At 41.3% G+C, this 26,195-nt stretch overlaps 1 protein-coding gene across 1 annotated transcript in view; it reads left to right on the top strand.

The window, feature by feature from the left end:
• The window catches only part of BTK (Bruton tyrosine kinase), a 28,208-nt gene extending 2,328 nt beyond the window's left edge, over nt 1–25,880 (top strand). Inside the window, exons 2-19 of the mRNA XM_082680664.1 lie at nt 6,178–6,347; nt 6,895–6,993; nt 8,900–8,968; nt 10,455–10,536; nt 15,587–15,715; nt 16,030–16,097; nt 16,944–17,131; nt 17,550–17,612; nt 18,186–18,240; nt 18,531–18,610; nt 18,790–18,917; nt 19,734–19,808; nt 20,306–20,477; nt 20,981–21,197; nt 22,251–22,315; nt 22,926–23,044; nt 23,550–23,707; nt 25,495–25,880. Of these exons, the coding sequence (XP_082536790.1) occupies nt 6,207–6,347; nt 6,895–6,993; nt 8,900–8,968; nt 10,455–10,536; nt 15,587–15,715; nt 16,030–16,097; nt 16,944–17,131; nt 17,550–17,612; nt 18,186–18,240; nt 18,531–18,610; nt 18,790–18,917; nt 19,734–19,808; nt 20,306–20,477; nt 20,981–21,197; nt 22,251–22,315; nt 22,926–23,044; nt 23,550–23,707; nt 25,495–25,566 (1,980 nt within the window). The 5' untranslated portion in view covers nt 6,178–6,206 and the 3' untranslated portion in view covers nt 25,567–25,880. The remainder of the gene's footprint in view (nt 1–6,177; nt 6,348–6,894; nt 6,994–8,899; nt 8,969–10,454; nt 10,537–15,586; nt 15,716–16,029; nt 16,098–16,943; nt 17,132–17,549; nt 17,613–18,185; nt 18,241–18,530; nt 18,611–18,789; nt 18,918–19,733; nt 19,809–20,305; nt 20,478–20,980; nt 21,198–22,250; nt 22,316–22,925; nt 23,045–23,549; nt 23,708–25,494) is intronic.
• The last annotated feature ends 315 nt before the right edge of the window (nt 25,881–26,195 follow it).

Raw genomic sequence — 26,195 nt, 5'->3', positions numbered from 1 at the left:
GAACTTCAAGGAGAAGCTCTACTCACTGCCTTGACTCCCAGAAATGAAAATGAACTATAGTCTATTAACTCATCCTTACATATCTGTCTGTAATAGAAACAGTAAAAAAAAAAAAAAAAACTGATTAGAAGTGGAGCAGAAAAGAGACAAAAGTGTGGGAAAAGCAGGCTCTCCAAAACTGCTATTTGGAGTGGAAATTGGTTACAGTATTTCTGGAAACTATTTTGTCAATATATTTCAAAATTCAAAATGTACAAACTTTTTGACTTGGTAAATGATGCTTATATAGAGATCCTAATATCATGGGAAAATAATCAGGAGTTACATTAAACAAGAACTTTAGATATTTTGAGGACAATATGTGTTGGATGGATGGATGGATGGATAGATGGATACTTAGACAAATAATGTTAAGAAAAATAAGCAAACTACAAATAGTATGTGCAATATGATCTCAAATATAGTCAGAAAAATGCAGAGAAAATGAATGGAAGGAAATATGCCTAATATTAATGTCTCTGGATAATGAGCTTATAATTGATGTTTTCTTTTTAATATCCCTGTACTTAAAACATTTTCTATAATGAACATGTGTTATTGTGATATTGACGGAAAAAAATAAAAAGTTTAAGCCAGGGAAAACAAAAACTAAATTGAAAAAGAAGGCCAAAGGGTCACACAAGTCCAGAGTGAAAGACGGACAACCCAGCAGTCACCCTCAGAGCAGAGGAACAATGCTGAAAGTATTATCACCAACCTGATGCTCAGTGTAAACTTGCAGATTCGCTATCTGGCACTCCTTTCATCATTACTTGGCCAGAATCTATTGTCTCTAGTGCAGGGCAGAAGAGATGACAGACCCAGAAGTTTCCAAAACCACAGAAGAAAATTGTAAAATGTTAACAACATGAAATGCTGAAGAAGACCAGAGCACCAAGACCTCTTAGAAATTATTACAGTAGATGAGAATTTCCCTGGTTAGCCAGCAGCCAGAAAACTGATTTTGCTGGAAGTCTTCACCACAAATTTGGGCACGTGTAGCACTGACCCTGAAACTTATCATGAAATAATTAGCTTTCATTAGGGCCTGAACAGAGCTTTTAGGAACTTAACAAGAGTAATTATGGCTCTTTGTTGCTATGGGTACGATATTTTAATGACGACTTCTCTTCTGGTTCCAAGACTGGGGAATTCTCAATCAAAATCTCAATCAAAACCTGAAAGATGCTTCTTGGGCTTGAGAAGAGATTTTTAGTAGGCCTATCAGTTATACTCTACTCTAATGAGAGATCATTGATAAGTCTACCAGATTTCATAGTAAAGCCTCAGGAAGATGGGACTAAAAAAGGAACAAGGGATTACACGAAGTGCATAGTCCAACACATAAGCCGGACCTGGGTTTGCCACGTTGTCTAAGTAACTGAGAATTCATTCTGAGAGTGGAAAACTATGACCACATGTACAAGATTGTTCATGGTAGCATTATTTATAATTGAAAACAAACAACCTAAATATCCATCAGTAGGAGAATGGATAAATAAATTGTGATATATTCATCATATAGAATACTGATACATATCAAAATGAATTAAAATGTATGAACTAGAGCTGCCAAGATAAATAAATCATAAGAAATGAGAAAAATTGAGAAAAAAAGTAAGATGCTGAAGATTATGTAACACATATTAAAATGTGAAACATGTAAACCAATACTAAATGTCTTTTTTGGATACTTACATATGTAGTAATTATATAAAAACATGCCTAGGAATGATAAATGCCAAATTCCAGATATTGGTAACCTCTGTGGAGGGAGGGAACTAAGATTGTGGAAGAGTACACAAGGGTGTTTTGACTGTATGGATAGTATTTCATTTCTAACAAAACACCAGAAACAAAATGGCACAATGTTAGGATTCTATAGAGCTAAGTGGTGAGCACATGAGTGTAATGTTATTCTCTTTACTTTCTGCCTATTTGCAATATTTCACAATATAAAAGACAGTACATTCAAGCAAACTTTTATATTCACAGTAAGCAATAACAACCCTAGAATAAAGGGTTGGTGTTCCACCTAAACACTTTGCTTTCATCCCATTAACAACGAAAAATCCTGAAGGAAAAAGCAGCTGGCAACTCTAGAAGTCGACCAGTTAAACAAGATCTCCTTATAGAGGATTTAAAGGAAAATGTAATAAAACATTGGCAGAACTGAGAAGAATCCTCATGTGGGAAAAAGTACTGTTGTCAGTTAAGAGAGACATATCATCCTTTCTAGCCAGAGGAATATTGCAGAGGAAAGTGCCCCTGGATCCTGAATTCTCTCTCACTTATCCCCTGTACTTAACCACCATTTCCTCCTTTGCCAAATGTTCTTAGAAGATGGAGAGGGGTCTCTCCCCAGTGCTCTTTGCTGATAGCCATGGGGAATAACAGGGTGCTGAGGTGGATGGCATCACACTTCGTTGAAGGCAAAAAAAAAAAAAAATCCCTCTGGGAGGCAATGAGGTACAACAGAAACAACAAGGGTGTGGGGTCACAAATGGATAAGGTTGGGCCAGTCACATAGCCTCCATGAGTCTCATTTTCCTCATCTGTTTGCCGTGAGGAATAAATGAAAGAATGTGTGTAAAATGTCTGATGGATGGACTGCACTGGGAGAAGCATGAGTTCCCTTCCATTCCCCTGGGGAGAAAAGGGAAAGGCTAGAATCTTGCTGGACAATTATGTAATGCTTTAAAGGAGAAATAAACACAAAACGCAGCTTATTGGATATTTTGGCTTAATAGTTATTTGAACCATGACTGACTATTTCTAACTAGCTTCTCCTGGACTCTTCCCAGTCATAGACAGGCTGTGTCATTTTCTGATTTTTCTCTGGTGTTGTCCCTAATAGTGTTTTGTTTTGTTTTATTAATAATAGCCAATTTTTTAAAAAATAAATTTATTTATTTATTTATTTATGGCTGCGTTGGGTCTTTGTTGCTGCACGCGGGCTTTCTTTAGTTGCGGCGAGTGGGGGCTACTCTTTGTTGTGGTGCGTGGGCTTCTTATTGTGGTGGCTTCCCTTGTTGTGGAGCACGGGCTCTAGGCGCACGGGCTTCAGTAGTTGTGGCACACGGGCTCAGTAGTTGTGACTCGCAGGCTCTGTAGTTGTGGCGCACGGGCTTAGTTGCTCCACGGCATGTGGGATCTTCCCGGACCAGGGCTCGAACTTGTGTCCCCTGCATTGGCAGGCAGATTCTTAACCACTGCACCACCAGGGAAGTCCCCCTAATAGTGTTTTATCTTAGCATGAGCAAAGATAGGAGCCAAAGGTGGTTTAGTTTACCGATTCTGCAAGTGCTATTTACATTAACTCCTTGGCATAGTGCAGTTTGTAAAGTGGCTGAACTCTTACTACTAAGCATTCTTTTTTGGAATTCTACTGCTCCACAAAGAGCTGTGAGGCTGCAAAAGGTGGCCGTGTGAAAATCTTTGCATTTGTAGTTTAATAAAGAGAACATTATAACACTGGAACTTTATATTTTAAATGAAGAGCTCTGTGTGTGTCTCTCTAGTCTTTTTTCTCCTCCTCTTTCTTTCTCTATGTGAAGTGTGTGTGTGTGTGTGTGTGTGTAATATTCATGTCACTTCCGTTTCCACCCCCAACCCCACCACTTGAGTGAGGTGCAGGGTCAGCCCTCACTGTGCATCTTTTGTGGTCAAATTGACTCTGTGGGCTGCTGAAATTGTTAGAAAAAAATTAGGACCTTTCACAATAAGTACCCAAAGAAGCTGCAACTATCCTCTAAAGCAGAGTGTCCATTACACACCAACCTTCAGGAAGACATAAAAGCAGATGCCTCTCCTTTCACATTAGTGGTGGATGGACTAATGGTGACTAAGGAAGAACTACCACATTTTCAGGCTGTGTGTGCCTGGAGTAGATCACAAGGAATGGGGGAAAGCAATCAAAGAGGGAGCAACCAGGCCGTGGAAGTCCCAGCAGTCCTCCAGCTCAATGATCTAGAAGTAGAGGCCATTTCACCCCATGCTCAGAGGGGCAATGGCTAGTGAGAGGCTTATTTACTTCCTCATACTTAGACCAGCACTAAACCCTACCCCAACACAGACACTTAAAAGAGAGGAAGGCTTCCTCCTGTACAAACTGGATTTGTTCTAAAAAAGAAAAAGAACAGAGGCAGCTTCCAGAAGGACCTGTCTTATAGGAAATAAGAGCAGACGCCAAGACTGAAGCAGATGCTGGATCTGAACAGGGGAGTGTATCCACCAAGAGCTTGCAACGAAACTAAAGGTAAAATGATGGGTGTGCTTTACTCAGCTAAAAGAGGAACAACTGGACGTGGTTTGTTTGGATGCTTCTGATCCAATTTACTGGTCATGCTACTCAATTTCTTTAGGGTATTATTTTGTCTTCTCTAAGTTGAGTCTTTGGTTGTGAATAGGTACTTAATTGGAATTCACCATGGGAACAAATGTGATATTAGTACAGGGATCTCGATGAGTTGGCAGTTCCTGAGAATAGACTATTATTACCTGGTTACCACTACTTCTGAGTAAATGAAAAACCTTAATGTTAAAAGAAATCTTTTTGGGGTTTGAGCTGAATCTGAATGCTAGATAGAACTCTAGTTGGTTGCAAACTCTTATCAGTTTGTCACCCCTGTGAGAGACGATTTAAACTGGGGAGTCAGGGAAGAGAGCAGCTGTGTGAAGGGTGTAGGGAAAAGTTTGCTCCTTTGCCCGATTTTCTCAAAAGATCATTTATAAAAAATTGAACAAGTCTACCACCAGAAAACAGTGGCATCCACATGATGAATAAATAACAAAGTGATCATTCTGAACATCCCTGGTGTTCCTGTAACCTATTTTTGTCTCCTCAGTACAATAATAGAACATCTTACACCACAGGAAAGAGCAAAATAATGGTGTGGATAGCCTCAGGCTTCGATAAGAAACCATTCCCTTGCTTTCCTGGTGTGAGAAGTAACCTATGCTTGACAAGTACAAAAAACTACTTACTTTATTCTGCTTCCATGGTGCCACCAAAACCATAAGGAGTTTAGTTTAAAAAAAAAAAAAAACCTACACCCTTCAGGAAAAAACTTACCTCCAACAAAACTTGAGGGAGAAGGGGCTGGTGATTTGGTGATTTTTTTCGTATTTTTTTTAGTGCTCTATTTCTGTGGCAGTATTTATATTTTCACTTTATCTTTCTAACGAAGGTTTGGGTTGGTAATAAAATATAGTGTATTTAAGTGAATAACTGTGTGTTTTGTGTGAATAAAAAAACCAACGGTGACTTTTTGTAACTTTCTTTGCCTTTCTGTATTTCAGTTACCTAAACTGAATCTTTCTGAAGTACTGTAAGTTTGGAGAGGCTAAACAAGTTACTTTTCATAAATGATCAGAGAGAGCATCTATAAGATTAAGACAGTTGCATCACTTTTGCATGATGCTGTCTGAAAGAACTAATCTAAGCAAAAAGGAAGGGAAAATCAAAAACAAAACAAAACAATTACCTCTCAAAAATTGTTTTTCAATTTTAGAACAAAGCTTCTATCCTTTGTAGCTCAGCCAGAGGGTGATGGGCAAAATTAGTTGGGTGGCAGTTAGTAAATGTCCATAACTGCAGGTGCAGCCTCTGTATCCTTATTAGACCCCTTGGTTACAGACCCCAGTGGGACAATGTATGAAAAATTACACTCACTGTCTAGGAAACTGGGAACTGAAAGTCCAATATCTGCCTCAGTGGAGTTCTGGCACCTGCATTATCCCTTCTGGGGATATAAGGGTCAACAGCTGCGCAGAGACTTTTACTGTTCACAGATTCTGCACGTATCATAAAAGGGTGGTTAGTGTAGAGCTGCCTCTAGACATTACCAAGCACATGGGTACATATCACTTGATATCCAGAGCATTCCATTGCCTTATACAAGAACCCAGTTTATATGAACTCATGATGTAGAATCAATCACCTCACTTCGATGTGCATCCATCATACCTGAAAACTGGCAGAAATGGGTGCTATGGAAGGAGGACGTCAAAGTAAGAAGGTTCTTTGTTAGCTTTGAACATTTCTGTTCCATTTGAAACTAGGTGGCTAGGCTGAGGGGGAACCAGGAGGGATGAGGTTCAATGTGCTGGGTCCTCAAGAACTTTCATTATCAACAGCACCCAGTGAGCTCCAGAAAGAAGAAGCTATGGCTGCAGTGATATTGGAGAGTATCTTTCTGAAGCGATCCCAGCAGAAAAAGAAAACATCACCTTTAAACTTCAAGAAGCGCCTCTTTCTCCTGACCGTGCAAAAACTTTCCTACTATGAATATGACTTTGAACGTGGGGTGAGTTTCTGTGCTGTGAAACCTGAGTTTTAAGGACTTGGCCTTAGATCTGCCTTGGGGGGAGGTAGATCCTTTTTGGTTTGAGGGGGTAGGTGGAAGGGACCCAAGTACACTTCAAACTCAGCAAAATGTTTCCTAGCCCAGAACTAGCTACAGACATACTGGAGCAAAAATTCAAAGGTGCTAAGAAGCTATGGGGAAAATCTCACCATGGATTCTTGCAGTTGGTGAGCACTCATTAAATGATTGTTGAGAATGAAATCCAAGACTTGGAAATTGCTTCCTTATTTTTTATGTTAAAGGAACACAAAGCCATCCACTCTTCTATAGTGTTTGCCCTCCATCTGGTAGTCAAAAAAGGTTAGGTTAATAGATCTGGAAGTTGTTTGGGTTTTGTTTGTTTGTTCGTTTTCTCAAAATGACAGGTCCTGATATAGAGTGTGGGTGTCACCTCTCTGTGTTGAATGATGAGATAGCGAAATCTAATCATCTGGTTGCTTAATCGCTCTTAATCTTTCTCCATTTTCTTCCTCATTCTCTTTCTCAGAGAAGAGGCAGTAAGAAGGGTTCAATAGATGTTGAGAAGATCACCTGTGTTGAAACAGTGGTTCCTGAGAAAAATCCTCCCCCCGAAAGACAGATTCCGGTGAGAAGAGGCCATTGTTAGAACTGGCACGGGGCGGGGGGGCAGGAGGGTTGCAGTTAAGAAAATTGGAACACTTCAATTCTCTGTAAATAAACCTGTGATGCTGTGCAGTGTGGGACACACAAAGCTCCCATATATGTTCTTCACTCTGCCACATATTGGTTATGCTGAGTCTCAGCGTCTTTTCCCCAGATACAGAACAACTCACTTAATCTGGAAAACTTGTAACGCCAATCTTAAGATGATATCACATCAAGTTTTCAAACTGATCAGAGATGATTCGTTTTACTCCCTCAGTCACCAGGATCAGATTTACAAGCTTGAGTTAGTCTGAAAGCCAGAACTCTAGGGTTCTGAGTCATGAGATTCTTTAGCAGCTCACTGTTTCTTCTCTCATTTCCCAGAGCCTCTCGAGGACATAACGTCTACTGATTTCCTAGTTGATTTTTTTAAATATCATTTTTTTCCTGATGTCAAGAGTAATGCGTATTTATTATAGAAACTTTGCAAAATACAAAAAAGCACAAAAAAGAAGATAAAATCATGCATAATCTCATTATTCAGCTAAAACAACTATTAACATGTTCGTGTATGGACTTAACAGATGTTTTTCTCCATTAACAACACATACACTCACACTAATATATATGTTATATATTTAAAACATAGAATCATATTATACTACACATCTTACTTTGTAACCTACATTTTCAATTTAACAATATAAACTTTTCCCCATAACAATAGATACTCTTTAATAAAATGATTTTAATGACTGTATAGTATACCCTATCATGGATATATTGTAATTTGTTTAACCAATCTCCTATTACTAGACATTTGTTTCCAATTTATTTGATATCATAAATCATGTTGAAAGGAACATTCTTGCTTACATCTTTACGTACTTTTGTTATTCTTTTCTTTATAATAACTTCCTAGGAGTAATATTTTGTTCTTTTCTTTATGAAATCTGTATGCTTTGATTATTTTTATAGTTTTATTCTATTTAATTTTGTAGAAGTAGAATTTGAATATCATATACACCTACAAGCTCTGTATGACAGTATCTATTCCTCTACATTCTTTCCAACGCCAGATATTTTAAATATTTGTTAATTTGAAAGCCAAGAAAAATGATACTTCATTGCTGACTTATTTTGCAATTTTTTTGTTACTCATAAGGTTGGACAATTATATGGCTACAGCTCATTTATATTTTTCCATTTGTGAATTCCTGTTAATTTTTTGGCCGGTTTTTCTATTGAAATGTTTACCTTACTCCTAGTACTTTTTAAGAGATCTAGATATGTTAACTTTAACTATAATATATGTTGAAAATATTTTTCCAGTTTTTCATTTATCTTTGAATTTTGTTTATACTTGTCTTTTTTAACCACAGTGGGTTTTAAAGTCTATGTCATCAAATTAGCTCATCTTTCTCTTAATGGTTCTAACTTTTAGCATTATATTAGAAAGGCCTTGCCTCTCACAAAATTATGTAAATAGTTATGTTCTTTTCTGTTAGTCATAGTTTCATTTTTTTATATAAAGCTCTTGAATCCATCCAGAACTTACGTTGGTGTATGGTGTGAAATAGCTACCTTAACTACTCGCTCCCCACCTCTGACAATATTAGTGGTTAAATGTTTGTCCCAGCATCATTTATTGATTAACCTCCCTTTTCTCAATAGTTTGAGATACCTGAGATTTTTTTTTGGAATGAGTATGTGCTGGATCCTATGGATATGTTTCCCTACTGGGATATAGGAAGCAATCACTAAGGATTAGCATTGTCCATGCAGGAGAGCCTTCTGGAACCACTGCAAAAGACTCCCAGTACCTAGGGAAATCCAGAAAAGAGCAATGCATCAACCAATAACTATGATTTCTTCTGTCACTGCAGAGAAGGGGAGAAGAGTGCAGTGAAATGGAGCAGATTTCAATTATTGAAAGGTTCCCTTACCCCTTCCAGGTAAGGTATTTTCTCTCACTAGCTCACAAAGGGACCTGTAATATAATCGTTAGGGATGGCATGGGCTGTGAGTGTTTGCTTTTCTGTTTTTCCAATCAAACATAGTTTCTTTTAGTCTCTACACCTCAAAGAGAATCCATAATGGCACTAATCCTATTATGGTGTGTCTTGTCTATGGCAATGGCATTGAGAAAGATGCTCTGTTTGTTAAGTGAGCATTTCACTTCCTTCTGGTTCTGCCTATCTGTCTAATGGTGGTCAGTCATGTGGGTTGAAAAGACAGAAGAGGGGAGGGAAGGAGTAGTATTAGGAAGTTCGGTGTAGGGAAGGCTTATTAGACTTACATATAAACTTAAATTCTATTCTAGTCTGGAATAACTGAAGAGCCACATAGACATCTGTTTGGTAGATGCAATGTAAGCCATAAAAGAGAGCAAGAGCTTCAGATTCAATCTCTGATTTGGTTTGCTTATGTTCTGAGAACTCTGAGGCCACATGTCATGAATATAGCAGCCTCCGCAACAGTGAAAGCCAGAAAAGGAAGTGGAAAGTCTCAGGGGAGGGGGCTTTCTGTCATGGATTTATGAGCACAGCAAGACTAACAAGCAAAAAGAAAAATGTAAAAGGATCTTATTCATGTCCCTGACTGTAACAAAGTTTACAAAACCTGTGAAGGAGGGGTGTTTTAGACACAGTTTTTACTACCACTGTCTTTCAATAAGTTGATGTTTGACTGGGCTAGTGAATACTGGTAAATAGTAGATAATTCAAAATTAATTTATATTTGACTTTAGAATCCACTGTGATGTCTCTCAAGTCTGTAAGGGTTGGAACCACATCTTATATGTTTTGTACATCTCAATAACACCTAGCACAATGCCTTGTACATGTGTGGTGTTCAAAAAATACTGACTGATTTGATGACAATGCTTAATATATATTTCACTCTTTTGAAGTAGGTATGTAGTTCCAAACTTGGTTTATTTGGGCTAATATTGGCAAGGGGAGGCCACTAGGCAGTGGGGGGAAAATCATCCAAGAGTTAAAAATTTGCTCCATATTGATGAAGTGTATAATCCACATGTACTAATCAAGATTTGTTACATAAATCATTACTTCAATTATATTCTATACAAACTCAAGGTTTAATAAGATCATAAAATATCCTTCATTGGATAAACAAAAATCTTGACTCCACCAAGGGCTGAAGATTATGAACTAAGTTTACACACAAATTGAAATACAAGTCAAGAGGACACAGGAGTATTCACAAAGCAAAGAGTTTCTAAGTCCTACATCCCTGGATATGAATTGTTCAGGAATTCTTCAGATGGTTCACATAACCCCAGCTCCACTGCTCACTGAAGACCCTGCCTTGTTTTTGTTTTCCAGTATCATTATACAAATTTGTAGCTTAAGATTAGTTCCTTCAAGGTCTTTTTATTTTCTGACTCCTAACTGCTGAAGTCTGTGTCCATTGCCCCAGGTTGTATATGATGAAGGGCCTCTCTATGTCTTCTCCCCAACTGAAGAACTGAGGAAGCGTTGGATTCACCAGCTCAAAAATGGTGAGAATTATTTGGAAAATAAACTAGTTTCCAAAGAAAGAAGGAAAGGAAGGAAGGAGGAAGGAAAGAGAAAAGTTGGGAGAGAGGGAGAAAAAGAGAAAGGAGAGAGAAAGAAAAGAGAAAGAAAGAAAGAGAAAGAAAAAGGAAAGAAAGGGAAGAAAGAAGTAAAGAAAAAGGGAAAGGGAGGGAAGGAGAGAAGAAGAAAGGGAGAGAGGAAAACAGAACGGATGGAAGAAGGGAGGTGAAAGAAAGAAGAAAGAGAGGGAGAAGGGAAGGAGGGAGAGAGAGAAGGGAGGAGAGAGAGAGAATGGGGGGAGAAATATTGCATTTTCTTCAATATTAATGATACAATTGAGTTCAATATTCCATCATATGAATAAAAGATCACATGCTAGACTAAGAGTTTCAACTCAGTTCTACCACTGTCTCTCTAATGCAATTTTGTAATTGTAGGCCCTTCCATTTCCCTATTTATAAAAGAGGTCCCATTCTTTACACCAATTACAAGGGGGGTATGGTGTGGCATTCAATGGTTATTTCAATATTTTGAATCCTAGGTATGAAATATGTAGTTCCAAAAAAATTAAATACATGATTATGAGAGTGCTTGGGGTCAGAGTAAAGAACCTGGTTCCAAGTCCTCTTCTACCACTAATAAGCTGGGTGACCTCTGGCAAGTAGGCCAACAAGCTTCTTTGAGGCTCAGGTTTTTCTTCTGAAAGAGGAATAATAATGGTGCCTACAGTACCTACCTCCAGGGTTGTCCTAAGGATCAAATGAGGTAAGGTATGTGAAAGCACATGGAAAACTGTAAAGCACTGTACATCTTTTCATTGTGGATATTTTCCAAGGAACTATTTCATGTTCCTTGCTTTGTGAGGACCTCAACTTGAATATAGTTCAGTATTTCACACAGACCATACAGTGTGCTCAGATAAACTTGACTGTAAATGCTTACAGCACAGGATGCATGCGCACATATTTGTGTGTATATATAGCCACATGTCAAGTGACTGAGAGATTAACTGGTTGAGTTGACATCAGGAAAGGCTGCCTAGAGAAACAGGAAGGATGGCAGACTGATAATGGCATGGTTGGGTTATTGCGTGACAGCCCTTTGTCTTAATAAACATTTAGACTCTGGTATGCAGTGGCTGACTACACCAGCTTTGTTCACTCCCTTGAATGTAAGTCTGGCTAACATAAAAATCATCAAATCTTTCAAGCTGAAAGAGGAGAGGAGAAAGAAAGAGAAGTGTCATTTACTTAGTTCTTTCTATGTGCCAGACACCAAGCTAGACACCTTGTATTTATTATCTCATTTAATTCTTACAGCAACCTTGGGCTAAAAACAGCAACTAACACTTAATGAGCACTAACTCTGTACCAGGCTCTGTGCCAAGTGCTTCAAACGGACTAGCACATTTAATCCTCACAATAAGCTTATTAAGGATGCATTATTCCCCTATTTACAGATGAAGGAACTGAAGCTCAAAGAGGTTTAGTAAGTTGCTCAAGGGCACATAGCTAGTGAGTGGTGGAGCCTGGGTTCTTACTACACCCCTAGGTCTGTTTGACCCCAAAGCCTAAACTCATTGCATATTTTTGTGCTGCTTGGTTCTCAAGCCCAGAAACTGCACCTGTAGTTGTCTGCAAGATATTTTAGAGTAAGGCCATGTGAAGATTACAAATAGGTGATCTCTTGCACCACACAGTTCAGTTCTTGACATGTTTTGAAGTAAGAGGTTGGCTTTAGCCCTGGGGGTACAAAATGAGCAAACACTTCAGTAATGCTTATTATGATCCAGGATCTTCTCTAAATTCTTTACATATATTAGCTCATTTCTTCTTCATATCAACCATATGAGGCAGTTATTTTCACCATCCCCATTTTAGAGATGAGAAAACAGAGGTATAGAGAGGTTAAATAACTGGCCCAAAGGCACTCATTTAGTAAGTGGCAGGGTCAGGCTTTGAACTCAGGCTCTAGAGTCTGTGCTCTAAATCAAGATGCTACCTCCAAGGCCGAGAAATATACACAGAGCTCTAGAGGGCATATATATTTGTACTTCTTTGGTTCTCTCCACTGTGCCTCATAAATTGCCCTGCACACAGAAAGGGACCAACAAATAGGTGTGTTAAATGATTTTTCTGCAAGAGTAAACAACTACCACCAACTTGGGATCCACACTGATGGACAGCTAGGATTTAGTTTGGAAATAGGGGAAGGTGGGACATACTAGCTGAGGGAGAAACCAGTTGTAGGTTAGCCCAACAAATATTTATTGAGTGCCCACTCTAGTGATAAGTTATCCCACTCTGAGGTAAAATGCACCAATTGGAAATCACTAACATGGAAAGGGGACCTCATGGTATACTGGCTACCTCTGTAGTGGTATTGGCTGTGAAGCGGCATGAGGGAGCCTTCTGAGGTGCTGGATCTGAGTGGTGGTTAAATGGTTGTACACAAATGTGGTTAGCTGGATATCTTAGATTGTACATTTTATTATATGTAAGTTATACTTCAATTTAAAAAGTAGGGCCTCAGGTACCTCATATTGAGCTGCCATCTTTTTTCAGTGGTACTTTCCATGCAAAGTTTATATTCCTGAGGACTTAGCCCTGGGCTCTCTCCTTCCACTTCCTTGAACATGGCAGTGGGCACTTTAATGTTACAGTAGCACAGATATTTGTCTACATTCACTCTAGACTCTTCATTTGGTCAAGCTCAACAGAGCCTATCCTAACTGCAGCTTCAAAAATAAGCAAATGACCTGACCTCACCCAAATGAATGAAAGAGTGGCATTGGTGAAACTCCAATGACATATGTGAAGAGTAATCATTCATTCATTCCCCAAACAGAATTTTAGCCATTATCCTGAATAAAATGAATATGAGAGATCAACCCATCAAGTACTTGGAATGTGCATCAAACATTAGTGCTTCCCAGATAGGGCTGGCCCCATGCATTGGTGAAGTAAGCAGTTTTCTCCTAGTCCTCCCACTAGGACGCTGTCATAGTCAGCTTGGGCTACCATAACAAAACATCATAGACCAGGTGACTTAAACAACAAACATTTATTTCTCACAGTTCTGGAAGCTGGGGAGTCCAAGATCAAGGTGTTGGCCAATTTAGTTCCTGGTGAGAACACTCTACCTGGCTTGCAGACCGGTCACTTTCTCACTGTGTTCTCACATGGCAGAGAGAAAGAATTTCTCTCCAGTCTCTTCTTCTAAGGGCACTAATCCCATCATGAGGGCTCCACTCTCATGACCTAATTACCTCCCTAAGGCCCCACTTCCTAATATCATCGCACTGCGGGGGCTTCATTATATGAATTTTGGGGGACACAAACATTCAGTTTGTAACAGACACTCTGATTTTGCAATTCTCTCCTAAGTAGCTGGAAATACCAGCGCTGTGTTAACCAATAAAAGAAGGGGTGCCATCTTCGAGGGACCTCTTAATTATTTGGGAATGTAGGGTGGGTTCATAATGAGTGTGCTGGAGGTAGGGGGGCAGGAAGCCCTATAGCCTCTCATTAGCATAGCTTAATTTATCAGAGCAGCTAGTTGTTGATTAAGAATTTTTTAAATGTCTACTGGTGCCCAAGCCTGCACCCAAGAATCTTCAAATCCCTGGGTGATGGTAGTGGCATGGGGGGGGGAAGGGCAGAGGGTGGGAGCAATGAGTTCTGGCTGGAGGAGTACCTGGCACATTGTTCAGAATTGCCAGTGCCTGGTAATAATAAAAGTCAGACAGACTTTTGCTTGGTTTTTATTATTTTAAAGTTCTCTACAGACGACGTAGCCACCTATAGCCTGCACCCCATCTGAACAGCTCCCACCGCCCTGCATTTGGTGCAATGGTGAAGGGGTATGCTGAAAAAGTGAGGGGTGAGGGTGAGCAGGATAGACTGGTTAGAAGCCTTCAAATCCATGTTTAGAAAAGCATCAAGATAGCACTTTAAAAAAAGATGGCACTTTTTGTTCATTTGCCTATAAAATGCATCTGGCCACCAGTAGCTTCTAGGCCACCCCCAAGGTCTTAAGTGAGTGGAGTGTGACTAGCAAGCTCTTAAGGACTTAAGTTGGTCTCTACAGAGGAAGGTTTTATTTTGTTTTTGTTCTTATCTTTTAAAAAAAGTTATGCAGAGCTTCTTTTTAGCATCAAATGCTGAAATGTGTATGTCCTCAAATATGCATATTCTTAGACCAGCCTAGGTCTTTGCCCCAGTGCTAGCTATTGTCAATTATTTCATTTGTCTTTGCTTTTCTGTTAACTGGCAACATGATCCCAGGATGACTTGTCTAATTGACTTCCGGTTAAGATTCTTGCAATGCCACAGTATTAAAAACTGTAAAACTAATTCCTCTTATCTGCAAATCTCTCATCCTGAGAGATCTTTTGGGCCTCACAACCCTGTGAGGGAAATGGAACTGCTGTGTTTGTCTCCCACAATGAGCTCAACCTACCTCAGTGGCCCTAGGAAGACTGAACTGTTTATTCTAGAGGCAGAATCACCTTCATTTGATCCTGAGCTCTGCTCTGTTAACTGTTCTGTGAACACAGAAAGCGTGAGGCAGAAGTTCTCACAAAGACAAATATCTCTAAAAGATCACTCCAGGAGCTGGGACATTGGTATATTGAGAGCCAGAGTGAAAGTCTGGCTTCCTTATCTGGAAAAGACCACCATAGTCAACACCTGTCTTACAGGAAGATTGTAATGGCTACTGGAAAAACATAGATAACATATTTTTGTTCTGGGGCTCTGGAGAATCAGATATTCTTATCACTTTGGTCACCGGTTGGGAGATAGTCATCATAACAGACCACTGAAGAGAACTGCACAGGAACTCTCTGGGGCCAAGCATGTGAGCCAACTGGTCCTGTGTCTGCTTCCCTTCAGGGTGGCTGAGGAAGGGGCAGTTGTTTGAAGCTCACTACTAAACTCAAGGAGGAAAACATGCCTATGGTGGCTTCTCCCACATGTCAGATGTGACCTCTTTCTCTCTCTCTCTCTCTCTCTCTCTTCTCTCCTGTTACAGTAATCCGGTACAACAGTGATCTGGTACAGAAATACCACCCTTGCTTCTGGATCGATGGGCAGTATCTCTGCTGCTCTCAGACAGCCAAAAATGCTATGGGCTGCCAAATTTTGGAGAACAGGAATGGAAGTAAGAGATCTGATCAATATAATTTCTCCCTCCTTTGACTATCCATCACTTTCTCAGGGCTCTATCAAACCCAGGTTTGTACATTTTGGCCAGTGCACAAAGGAGGGTGGGAGAGGAGATTAGTGGGGGCCAAAATTCAGCTGGTGCTCTGCTCTTCCAGCTGGGTGACCTAGCATTGGGCTGTATCATTCCGGACTTTTCCTAACTTACGTAACGTCAATGAGTACAAGAGTAAATTTCCTGACCAAACCTGTCCTTGGGCCCTTTCTGAAGATGCACTCTGTATCCATCGTCACTGGTTTCTCACTTTGCAGGCTTAAAACCTGGGAGTTCGCACAGAAAGACAAAAAAGCCTCTTCCTCCCACGCCTGAGGAGGACCAGGTATACAGGGAAATTGGGTGCTGCTACTGTTTAAACTGAAACTTACAATCACACCCTGAAAACAGACCAAAGTCTTAGAATTCTCCCTGGGATTTGGCAGTGTAAATTGGTATTCTTGCTGAGACAGGGGCTTTGTGCTTCTAATTAGGACTTCCTCTTCAGTGGAGAGATAGAGGGCTAGTAGGAAGCTCTTGGCAACCATTTAATCAAATCACCTGTTGAAAACAAAACAAAGCCTGATTTTTTTAAATGAAAAATATTTTCAAACATAAAGCTGAAAATTTTTAACAGTGAATATCCATATACCCAACATCTTGATTTTATCACTATTATATTACTTTAAAACTTGATTTTGGGGGTTATTTTTTGAGGTCTAGAAAGCCCTTTCTCATATATTGTAAGTAAGCAAGGCAGGAATTATTATACTCATTTTACAAACTAAGAAAAGAAGATTCAGAGCCACTTAGTAGGTCCATGTACTAGTTTAGTGCCAAGAAGCTTTCCCGATTATGGCTGTACATGGTTTTTGTCCAGAAAGTTTAAAAATACTGATGCCTGGGTCCAGCCCTCAGAGGTTTTGACATAATTGGTCTTTGAAACTGCTTAGGTGTCAGGATTGTTAACCACCTGCTAGATGGTTCTGATGTACATTCCAGGCTGAGAGCCCCTGCATGGGTGCTTAAAACTGGTTGTTGAATGAATGCTGAATAAACCTTTTATTTTGCCTGATTTGGGTTAGAACAGTGTCTCCAGTAAGCCAGAGAGTTGGGGAAGAACAGGAGAGTGCTTCATATCTAGCCAACATCTAGCCAACCCCACCCCTACTTTTTCCTCTTAACAACACAGATCTTAAAAAAGCCACTGCCCCCTGAGCCAACAGCAGCACCTGTCTCCACAAGTGAGCTGAAAAAAGTTGTAGCCCTTTATGACTACATGCCAATGAATGCAAATGATCTACAGCTGCGGAAGGGTGACGAGTATTTTATCCTGGAGGAGAGCAACTTACCCTGGTGGCGAGCCCAGGATAAAAATGGGTGAGTCCACGCCTGCCCTTCCTGAGCCTTGTGCCCACCTACTCTATACACACGTAAAATCCTGCGGCATAATTCCCCTACTCAGTATCCTGATCAGAAATTGTTCTTCCCACACCAAAAGGAATATGCTCTCCCTCCAAGTACTTCTCAGAGGGCAGCTCTACACGTGGCTACCTCTCTGAGCCTGTAGAGTCTGGCCCACATGTTGTCGAGCACATGTAATCAATGCCACATGTGCAGAAGCTACACACTTCACTGGCCTAGCCATGCATTGGCAACATGATTCTCTTTGAGGGAGGGGCATTTTATATACCTTCATTCAAGATTGGTTCTGAGCCCAAGGATACAGGGCATCCAAATCTTTCTCTCACCCAGGATGGGAAGTGCTGGATGATCTATCACGTTGTCTCCTCTACAGGCAGGAAGGCTACATCCCTAGTAACTATGTAACCGAGGCAGAGGACTCCATAGAAATGTATGAGTGAGTATGCTTATGTTCCTAGCGCATAATCTTCCCAGAGGAACTAAATATAGTATAAACTTTTTTATAGTTTCAACAAAATTTTGATTTCAAGATACCTATTAAAATCAGTGTCAACTGGGTCAAATGATGCCACTCAAGTTAGTGCCTCTGTCTTACCCTCATCCCAAACACCCTGTTGATGAAAGCTGGAGAGGTCACCACACCCCCTCCTCCCCCCAAATCCAGAAGAACCACACTAAGACAACCTGACAGGAAACATTTGAAAGGTGAAAATGGCAAACTTTTGTGGATGTGCTTTCTCCCTAATCATGGAAGTGGGTTGTCCTTGAAGGCCCTGTCCCTGATCCCTCCCCTGCAACCTTCTGCCACCTGCCTTTGCCCTCTACTCTCCATTTCCATGATTCTTCAGTGCCAAGCACGTTTTGGGAAAGGGATGTAGTATGCTACGCACATGATAAGACACTCAGTAAATAGAGGTTGAGTGAATTGACTGACTCACTGGCATGGATGAGCCACAGATAGCCACTTACACCATGGCCTAGGAGCCACACAAGCACTCTCTCTTTACAGGTGGTATTCCAAACACATGACTCGGAGTCAAGCTGAGCAACTGCTAAAGCAAGAGGTAAGTATGTGACCACAAGCAAATAGCATTCTCCTTGCACAGCAAACAAGGATCCTGAATTGCAGGCTTGCTGCTGTCCGCCATCTCCAGGCAAAGCAGTGTCAACGCTGTCATTTTATGGGGTCCCAATTATACTTTTCGCTGTCAAAAGCAATGAGGCTGCAGCTCAAACATGGAACTTGGCAGTGAAATCAAGCCTTCTATAATATTTTCTCTCGGGTTTGGGCAGGTGGGATGCAGGTGTGAGCACCACTTCCTCCTGACGGTCAGCTTCTTTTTCATCGTTTCAGGGGAAAGAAGGAGGCTTCATTGTTAGAGACTCCAGCAAAGCTGGAAAATATACAGTGTCTGTGTTTGCCAAATCTACAGGGTAAGTGTTACTGTTTCAAGGCCCTGGGGACAAAGGACAGGGGTGCCCAACCAACAGTTCCTTAATGAAGTGCTCCTCTCACATCCTCTGTCACTTAAACTCAAAACTCATCTCACTTCACTTCTTGGGCCCTTTGGACCCTTGTTCCCAAGTTGCTGACTCAGCATCCACTTCTTCAGGGAACCTCAAGGGGTGATACGCCATTATGTTGTGTGTTCCACACCTCAGAGCCAGTATTACCTGGCTGAGAAGCACCTTTTCAGCACCATCCCTGAGCTCATTAACTACCATCAGCATAACTCTGCAGGTAAGTACCAGGGGAACCAGAGAAGAAGGGTGTGACAAGTACCAGGAGAAGCAATTTAGGACAAGGTGGTTAGGGGAAGAATAAGCCTCACAGGGTAATGGGAATTAGCTGTGAAAATAAACCCCTGTGATGCTGGGTCGAGGTCAAGTGAAGAGGTGGTCAAAGGCAGAACTTATGCCCAGTAGGGACTGACTCCTTATTTGGTGATTGATGCTCAGTGCTAAGGAAAGACATAAAGGAGACTGGTAATTAATCAATCAGCAATATTCATTGTGTTCCTGGTGTGTACTCAGCAATTTTCTTGTTACTAGAGAACACATGAAAACTATTAGTTGAAGTCCCTGCCCTCAAAGGACATACAGGCTCAAAAACATCAGAAGAGTTTCTAAGCAGTGTAGACATTCTAAAAACTGGGAGATTGGTGAGAGCACGAATACATGGGAAAAACTTCATCAAGAAGGCTTGCTGCTGTCTACCATGTCCAGGCAAGGCAGTATCAAGGCTGTCATTTTATGTGGTCCCAATTACACTTTTCAGTATCAAAAGCAGAAGTAGGATGTGAGTTAAGGCTAGGCTGGGAGGTGGGGATATATTTAGCTGGGTTGTATATTTCAGTTAGCATTCTCTCTTTCTTGTCCCTGAAAAACATCTGTAAGAGGAGAAACTTCCAGAAAAATTCGGGTTGATGGAGATCTTCTGGGATTCAAAATGTACTAGAAAGATGAACACTGGAAGCGTGAGGCTTTAAGTGAGGGTGTGTGAGGCATCTCACCCCCTGCTCCGCACCAGCAGCATGACTCTCTTTGTATGTTTCAGGACTCATATCTAGGCTCAAATATCCAGTGTCTCAACAAAACAAGAATGCACCTTCCACTGCAGGCCTTGGCTATGGTAACTGATTATTTCTCTAGGGTAGGGTGGACCGGCCAGTTGGAAGGACTACGTCTGGCAGACGCAACCAGACCTTGCCTCTCAATCATCCTTGCAGCACACTGTTCTATCCCAGCTGCTGCGAGGAAGGTTAAGAAGGAGCCAGACCAAAGTTATCTAATGATTTTCCTCCCTCTGGTGGCTCCTACTGGGACTGCAAAAACACAGATTCATAAAGGGATTTATTTTTTAATTGTGGGAAAAAAATCATAAAGGGATTTTAAGAGGATGTCTAGTTTATCTTCTTGTTTTATGCCTGACTTGTACTTAAATTCCCAGACCCCTCCAATCAGTAATCCCCTGTCCCTGAGATTTACCTGAGGAAAGATGGATTAGTACCCCTGAGAATTTCCCTTTTACTGCTTGTCTATTTCTACCCCCAGTAGGGATTCTTATCTATTGTAGAAATTATACATACATGACTCCCAAATAATCACATCAAGGCTTTGTTGTTATAGGATCATGGGAAATTGATCCAAAGGACCTGACCTTCTTGAAGGAGCTGGGGACTGGACAATTTGGAGTAGTGAAGTATGGGAAATGGAGGGGCCAGTATGACGTGGCCGTCAAGATGATCAAAGAAGGCTCCATGTCTGAGGATGAGTTCATTGAAGAAGCCAAAGTCATGATGTGAGTTACAGTCCAAACTCAACTCTCCATCCAGTCTAGGAATTACCAGGATGGTTCCCACTGGGTTTTAAGGTGATTTATAGTAAGAGAGATTTGGGACCATGGCCTGAGGTCAAACTTTGATTGGTGGGAGTAACTGCTAAGGTAGTCATTTCTCTTAGATATTGGTGGACAGTAGTATTGATCATAGGCGTGTACCATCTCAGTAGCATTTGGGGGTAAATGTAGAAAATGAGACTTTCAAAAGGAAGACATTCTGATGTAGCCTTAGTGTTCATTCAGCCCTGGGCTTGTTTCCTGTTCTATTGATGGACTCCAAATCCTGGCTCACCCTCATATATTAGGCACTTCTGGAGTTTAGGGTAGGAAGGAGGAGCATCAACTTGTTATTTTGGTCCCTAACCTGACACTCTACTCCCAGGCCAACTCCTTTCCTCCTCAGCTCCTTTCTGAATAGTATTCAGAGCCAGAAAGGGAGGACTGGTTCATTGCCTTTCCTGTAGGAATCTGTCCCATGAGAAACTGGTGCAGTTGTACGGCGTCTGCACTAAACAGCGCCCCATCTTCATCATCACTGAGTACATGGCCAATGGCTGCCTCCTGAACTACCTGAGGGAGATGCGCCACCGCTTCCAGACTCAGCAGCTGCTGGAGATGTGCAAGGATGTCTGTGAAGCCATGGAATACCTGGAGTCAAAGCAGTTCCTCCACCGAGACCTGGTAGGACCTCAGAAGGATTGGCCTGGGTCCGAGGGCTGAGGGGGTGGAAGTAGCAAAGGAAGACCTATCACACATGGCTGAAGAGGGTGGCTGGAGCCATCATTTCAGTTTTATCTAGAAAACACTATAAGTTTGGTGAGCCTCTTCCCCAGTGGTCAGCCAGTCAAAGATCTCTGGCCTCAACACCACAGGTTCTGCCATGGTGGGAGCTAGAGCACTCACTCCCAGCCCCCTACCATGACAAGGAAATGGTGGGGTCCTTCAGGGGCAGAAGGGCAGCCCTGCTTCCTGATGGGACTGCTCTTAGCACAGAAGCATCATTTTGGTTATATCAGAGTCACAAACTGGGGGTCTGTTGGTACATTTGGTTTTTTTTAATGTTATATATTAGTCAGCAAACACTTAAAAACATTTCACATTAAATAACTGAATTTCCAGCTTCTCTTGAAAATCTAGACCGTCTTGTAACACCAGGCCCACATTCTCATAGGCCATGCTAACAGTTGGCTGGAGCTGACACCTATGAAAATGTGGGCCTGGTGTTACAATATGGTCTAACTGATTACAGGAAAGTGGCTGGCCTCCTTTAGACCAGACACTTTCCTGACACCTCCACCCACCCACTTCACTCTGTCACTTCACCTGCCTGGCCTCTGGAGGCATCCGAGTTTGGGCCCCTGTTTATTTCAGCCAGGCCAAGGCTCAAATCGCCTTAGTCCCACTGGTAGAAAAGCAGAAAACAAAACACACTTGCCTTCTGTTCTCCCTTAACTCTCAGCATTTCAGTGCAGGAAGGGTTGTCGTGGAATTGCCAATGTGAGTGAAATCATTCTGCAAGTCCTCAGTGCTTTACTTATGACTACGGGGGTTGCTCTATATGTGGTGGAAGTGCATCAAAATTTCTCAGTGGCATCAACTGACTCCTGTTAGGTGGGAAGGTGTCTCTATGTGAAGATGAGGCTTCCCTGGCTTCACTCCCTTGGTGGGCAGAAGTTTTGTGCCTTTAACCTCTGTGCCAGGGACAGAGTCTCACTGGTATGTGTTGCACTGCAGGCAGCCCGAAACTGTTTGGTAAACGATCAAGGAGTTGTTAAAGTATCTGACTTCGGCCTGTCCAGGTGAGTGTGCCTTTTTCATTTTTCCCTCTAAAAGTAAAAATGGCATGGTACAAACATGAGGTGACACTGTAATTTTTAATCCTCTCCCTTTTCCCCCTAATTCTAGTCTTTTCCACCATCTTTCTATACCTTTTCTTTCTCTGAATGGTTTAAGTCACTTTCCACCTCTTGTTTTATTGTTATATCCCTCTCTTCTCCTTTCTCCTTTGCTCTTTTTTTAAAAGCTAATTTCTCCAATACTTTATGTTGATCTGTTAATCCTGTTGACTTTACTCCGTGTCTCATTCTTTCCTAATCAGTCTAATTCCCACTGACAACTGCAGAATAGAAGGAAGGGAAGGATGAGAAAAGAGAAAGGAAAGAAGGCTAGAGAAGAGGAAGGGAGTACCTATTAGATCTTATTTCACTTCATCCTTGCTGTAACCATATTGTCAACCAGGAAAGCTAAATCAGATATGAAAACAGGAATCTGTTAGAAATAACATTTGTAAAAGACACTGGTTGGCCTGTAGGCGTATATTTGTGCAACTCTTGTGGCTGTGCCAAGAAAATTTAAGCAAATATCAAGCTCTCCAAATTCTAACAGTAACAAGTCCTGAATCCTTTGCAGGTATGTTCTGGATGATGAATACACAAGCTCAGTAGGCTCCAAATTTCCAGTCCGGTGGTCTCCACCAGAAGTTCTTATGTATAGCAAGTTCAGCAGCAAATCTGACATTTGGGCTTTTGGTGAGTGGATAAGATCACATGGATTATACAGCTCAAAGGAAAAGGAATGCAATGGAGGAAATTCACACTCTGTAACCTGCACAGAGAGACTGTTATTTGTTCTTGTTTTCATTCATCTAATTCTTAGGGAGTCAGGCACCACAGAGGTTTCTGGGGATTAAAAACAGTAAACTAGACATGATCCCTGCCTTCTTAGAACTTAGAATATATTGAGGGAAACAAACAATTCATTCAGTATGCCACAGCTTCTGAATACTGATTATGTACCAGGGACTCTGCCAGACCCTATAACTATAAAGACAAATAAGATGCTGTCTCTCTCCTAAAGGACTAATAGTCAAGGGCAACCCTGATAACCCTCCAGTGTACTCAGTACTATAGCAGAAGTTTGAACAAAATGAAAAAAAGCACAGAGGGGGGAACCAGATTGTAATGTTTGAGGTTGATTTAGGAAGACTAGGATCCCTACTACCCAGAAACAACACATTTTTTTTTCATTTTCTAGGGGTGCTGATGTGGGAAATTTACTCTCTGGGGAAGATGCCATATGAAAGATTTACTAACAGTGAAACAGCTGAACACATTGCCCAAGGCCTACGTCTCTACCGGCCTCATCTTGCTTCCGAGAGGGTATATACCATAATGTACAGCTGCTGGCATGAGGTAAGTGTTTTATTGGGACCTCAAATTATTTCCTTGAACCTACTTTCCCATTTAGCTGGCCAAGCACCCCAGCCCCACTCTCCTGGGCCACATAGCAGCTGGGCACAGACAGACAGCTGTGCACATTCTTGGATCCTGGCCTACATCCCAATCATTTCACGGCCAGAAGGTTTTCCAGGCCCATTCCAATTCTCACTAGAGTATCATTAGCAGACCCCAATACCAACTTGGCTTTAGGGAGAGGGGTGTTGTGGAGCCATGTCATCTAGCATAAGCAGGCAGCCAAAGGCACTCAGACAAGTGTATGGACATTAAAAAAGAAAAGTCATTAAAATCTGTGTTCATTCCTTTGGGAGTCATTTCTTCTACTTTACTAACTGCACACCTTTTCTGGCTGTGGTCCTAAATGAGATTTTTTTTAAAACCCTAAGGCCTGAAAGGAAACTAAAATGGGTAGTGCTCATGTTTTTTTTTTAAATACAGTGCATTACGGGATATGTGGGTAGATGTGGTATTTTGAAAATAAACAGCCTGTCCCACTATTAAAATGCTTTGCTGCTCTCACCTTGGGTTCTTCCAGGGGTGCCTTCTCCACTTTCAGTAGATCCTTGGCAACCTTAATTTGGCAACCTAAATGTCTAGTAGGAAATAAGTGCTCAGCTCTTAGTTCTGCCCCACTAGAAACAGGGAAAGACAGACAGTGTCCAACAAGCATATATGTGAACCTGGAGCCCTCTCTGCGGGGTGAAAAGTGGGCATTTGGATCAGAACATGGCTCCTTTCCCTTAACAAATCACTGAGGTCACAAAGAAAGTTTGGAGAAAGGGAAAACCCCTAGGAGCCATTTCCCTTCTCTCTCCCATGCCAAGCAGGATTAAGGGTGATTGACTATGCTCCCTCCCAACTAGGACATCCTCACTCTGCTAGTTAAGTATTTCAGACAGGCACTTTCTCCACAGCCTGTTTAAAGCAGTAGTCATGAAACTGGATTCACATCAGAATCCCTGGGAAATTCTTAAAACTGCAGATGACTGGGCCTTATTTCCAGAGATTCTGATTAGGTATGTCTAGAGTGGGACTTGGGTATGTCTTTTTAAACTTCCCAGGAAATTCTGATACTCAACTAGGTTTGAGAATTCAAAGGAACAAGAAATTGATGACTTTTTGGTTCTGATGGATTGAGACCTTTCTTGCATGAATATGCCCTGAGTCACTAAATACCTCAGGGGCTTATGGACCAATGGCTATCACAGAGGGCCTTAGTCTGGAGGCCAGATGGTGGTAATAAGAGGTCCCAGGTGCTTAGGATCCCTACCCAGTGATGCAGCCCATGGTCTTGAAATGTTAATTCCTTTGTTAACTTTGGCTACAGGATGGTAGAAACAAGTGTTTGAAACCAAACTAAAAATTATCACAGCTTATAGGATTTCAGCTCTGTCAACCACTTAAACTTCTTTGGTTGCCACTTGAGGTTCCAAAATAAGAATGCATTGGTGCACAATTATGTAATGAATTTTGCCCTTAGTTTTAATCAGTGTTTGTCAGTGGAATTTTCACATTGTCCTCACCACATTAACCACCCGAATTACTAAAGATTTAAAGTGCACAAGGACTTTATGGAGCACTTCTATTTCTCCCCCCACCCCTTTTTTTCTTTTGGTAATCCACAGGGTATGCTACTGGGCATATAGCATAAACTTCATAAACATTTGCTGTTTACTCACTGTGCTTCCCTTGAATTTTGGACTCTAGTCCACTGTAACACTCTATTTTTTCTTTGGTTTTAGAAAGCAGATGAACGTCCCACCTTCAAAATTCTTCTGAGCAACATTCTAGATGTCATGGATGAAGAATCCTGAGCTCACCAATAAGCTTCTTGGTCCTACTCCTCTACTCCACAAGCCCCAATTTCACTTTCTTTGAGGAAATCCCAGGCTTACAGGCCCTGGAGCCTTTGTGCTCTTGCTGAATACACAAAGGCCCCTCTCCACATCTAGGAATGCCTTTCTATCTCTTCCCTTGGATAGTACCTTCTGAGCAAAGGCCAAGGAATTATTGTGCCTGGTATTTTCCCCCAGAGAGGAAATTTCCCAAGAGTATTAAAACAGACTGAATTTGGGATGGAAACATTTTTGGGGAGGGAGGGAATGTAAATAGCCTCACAATGGGTCCAACTGCTCTTTGGGTAGGCAATAGAGCTTGCGGGGAGGGAGGTAGAATTTGGCAGGAATAAAATGGTGTCATAAAAATGGGATGGGAGGGTGTTTTGATAAAATAAAATTACTGGAAAGCATGAAAGTTTCTTGCTATTTCGATTAATCATGCAGCCTCTCTGAAGCGCCCTATAAAACTGCTGTGTGGCACTCGTCTGTCATATTCCTACTTGGAGAACTCCACAGGATTCTCCGCATTTAACCCCTCTGGCTCTTGGAAAATTCTGCTTCTGAATCAGAGACAGTGATCACAAACCAAAGCACACTGCCTGACA

This window comes from Grampus griseus (assembly GCF_964374135.1).
Source record: "Grampus griseus genome assembly, chromosome: X".
Taxonomy (NCBI): domain Eukaryota; kingdom Metazoa; phylum Chordata; class Mammalia; order Artiodactyla; family Delphinidae; genus Grampus; species Grampus griseus.
Note: the sequence above shows the minus strand (reverse complement) of the source record. Positions and strands in the feature narration are given on the sequence as shown.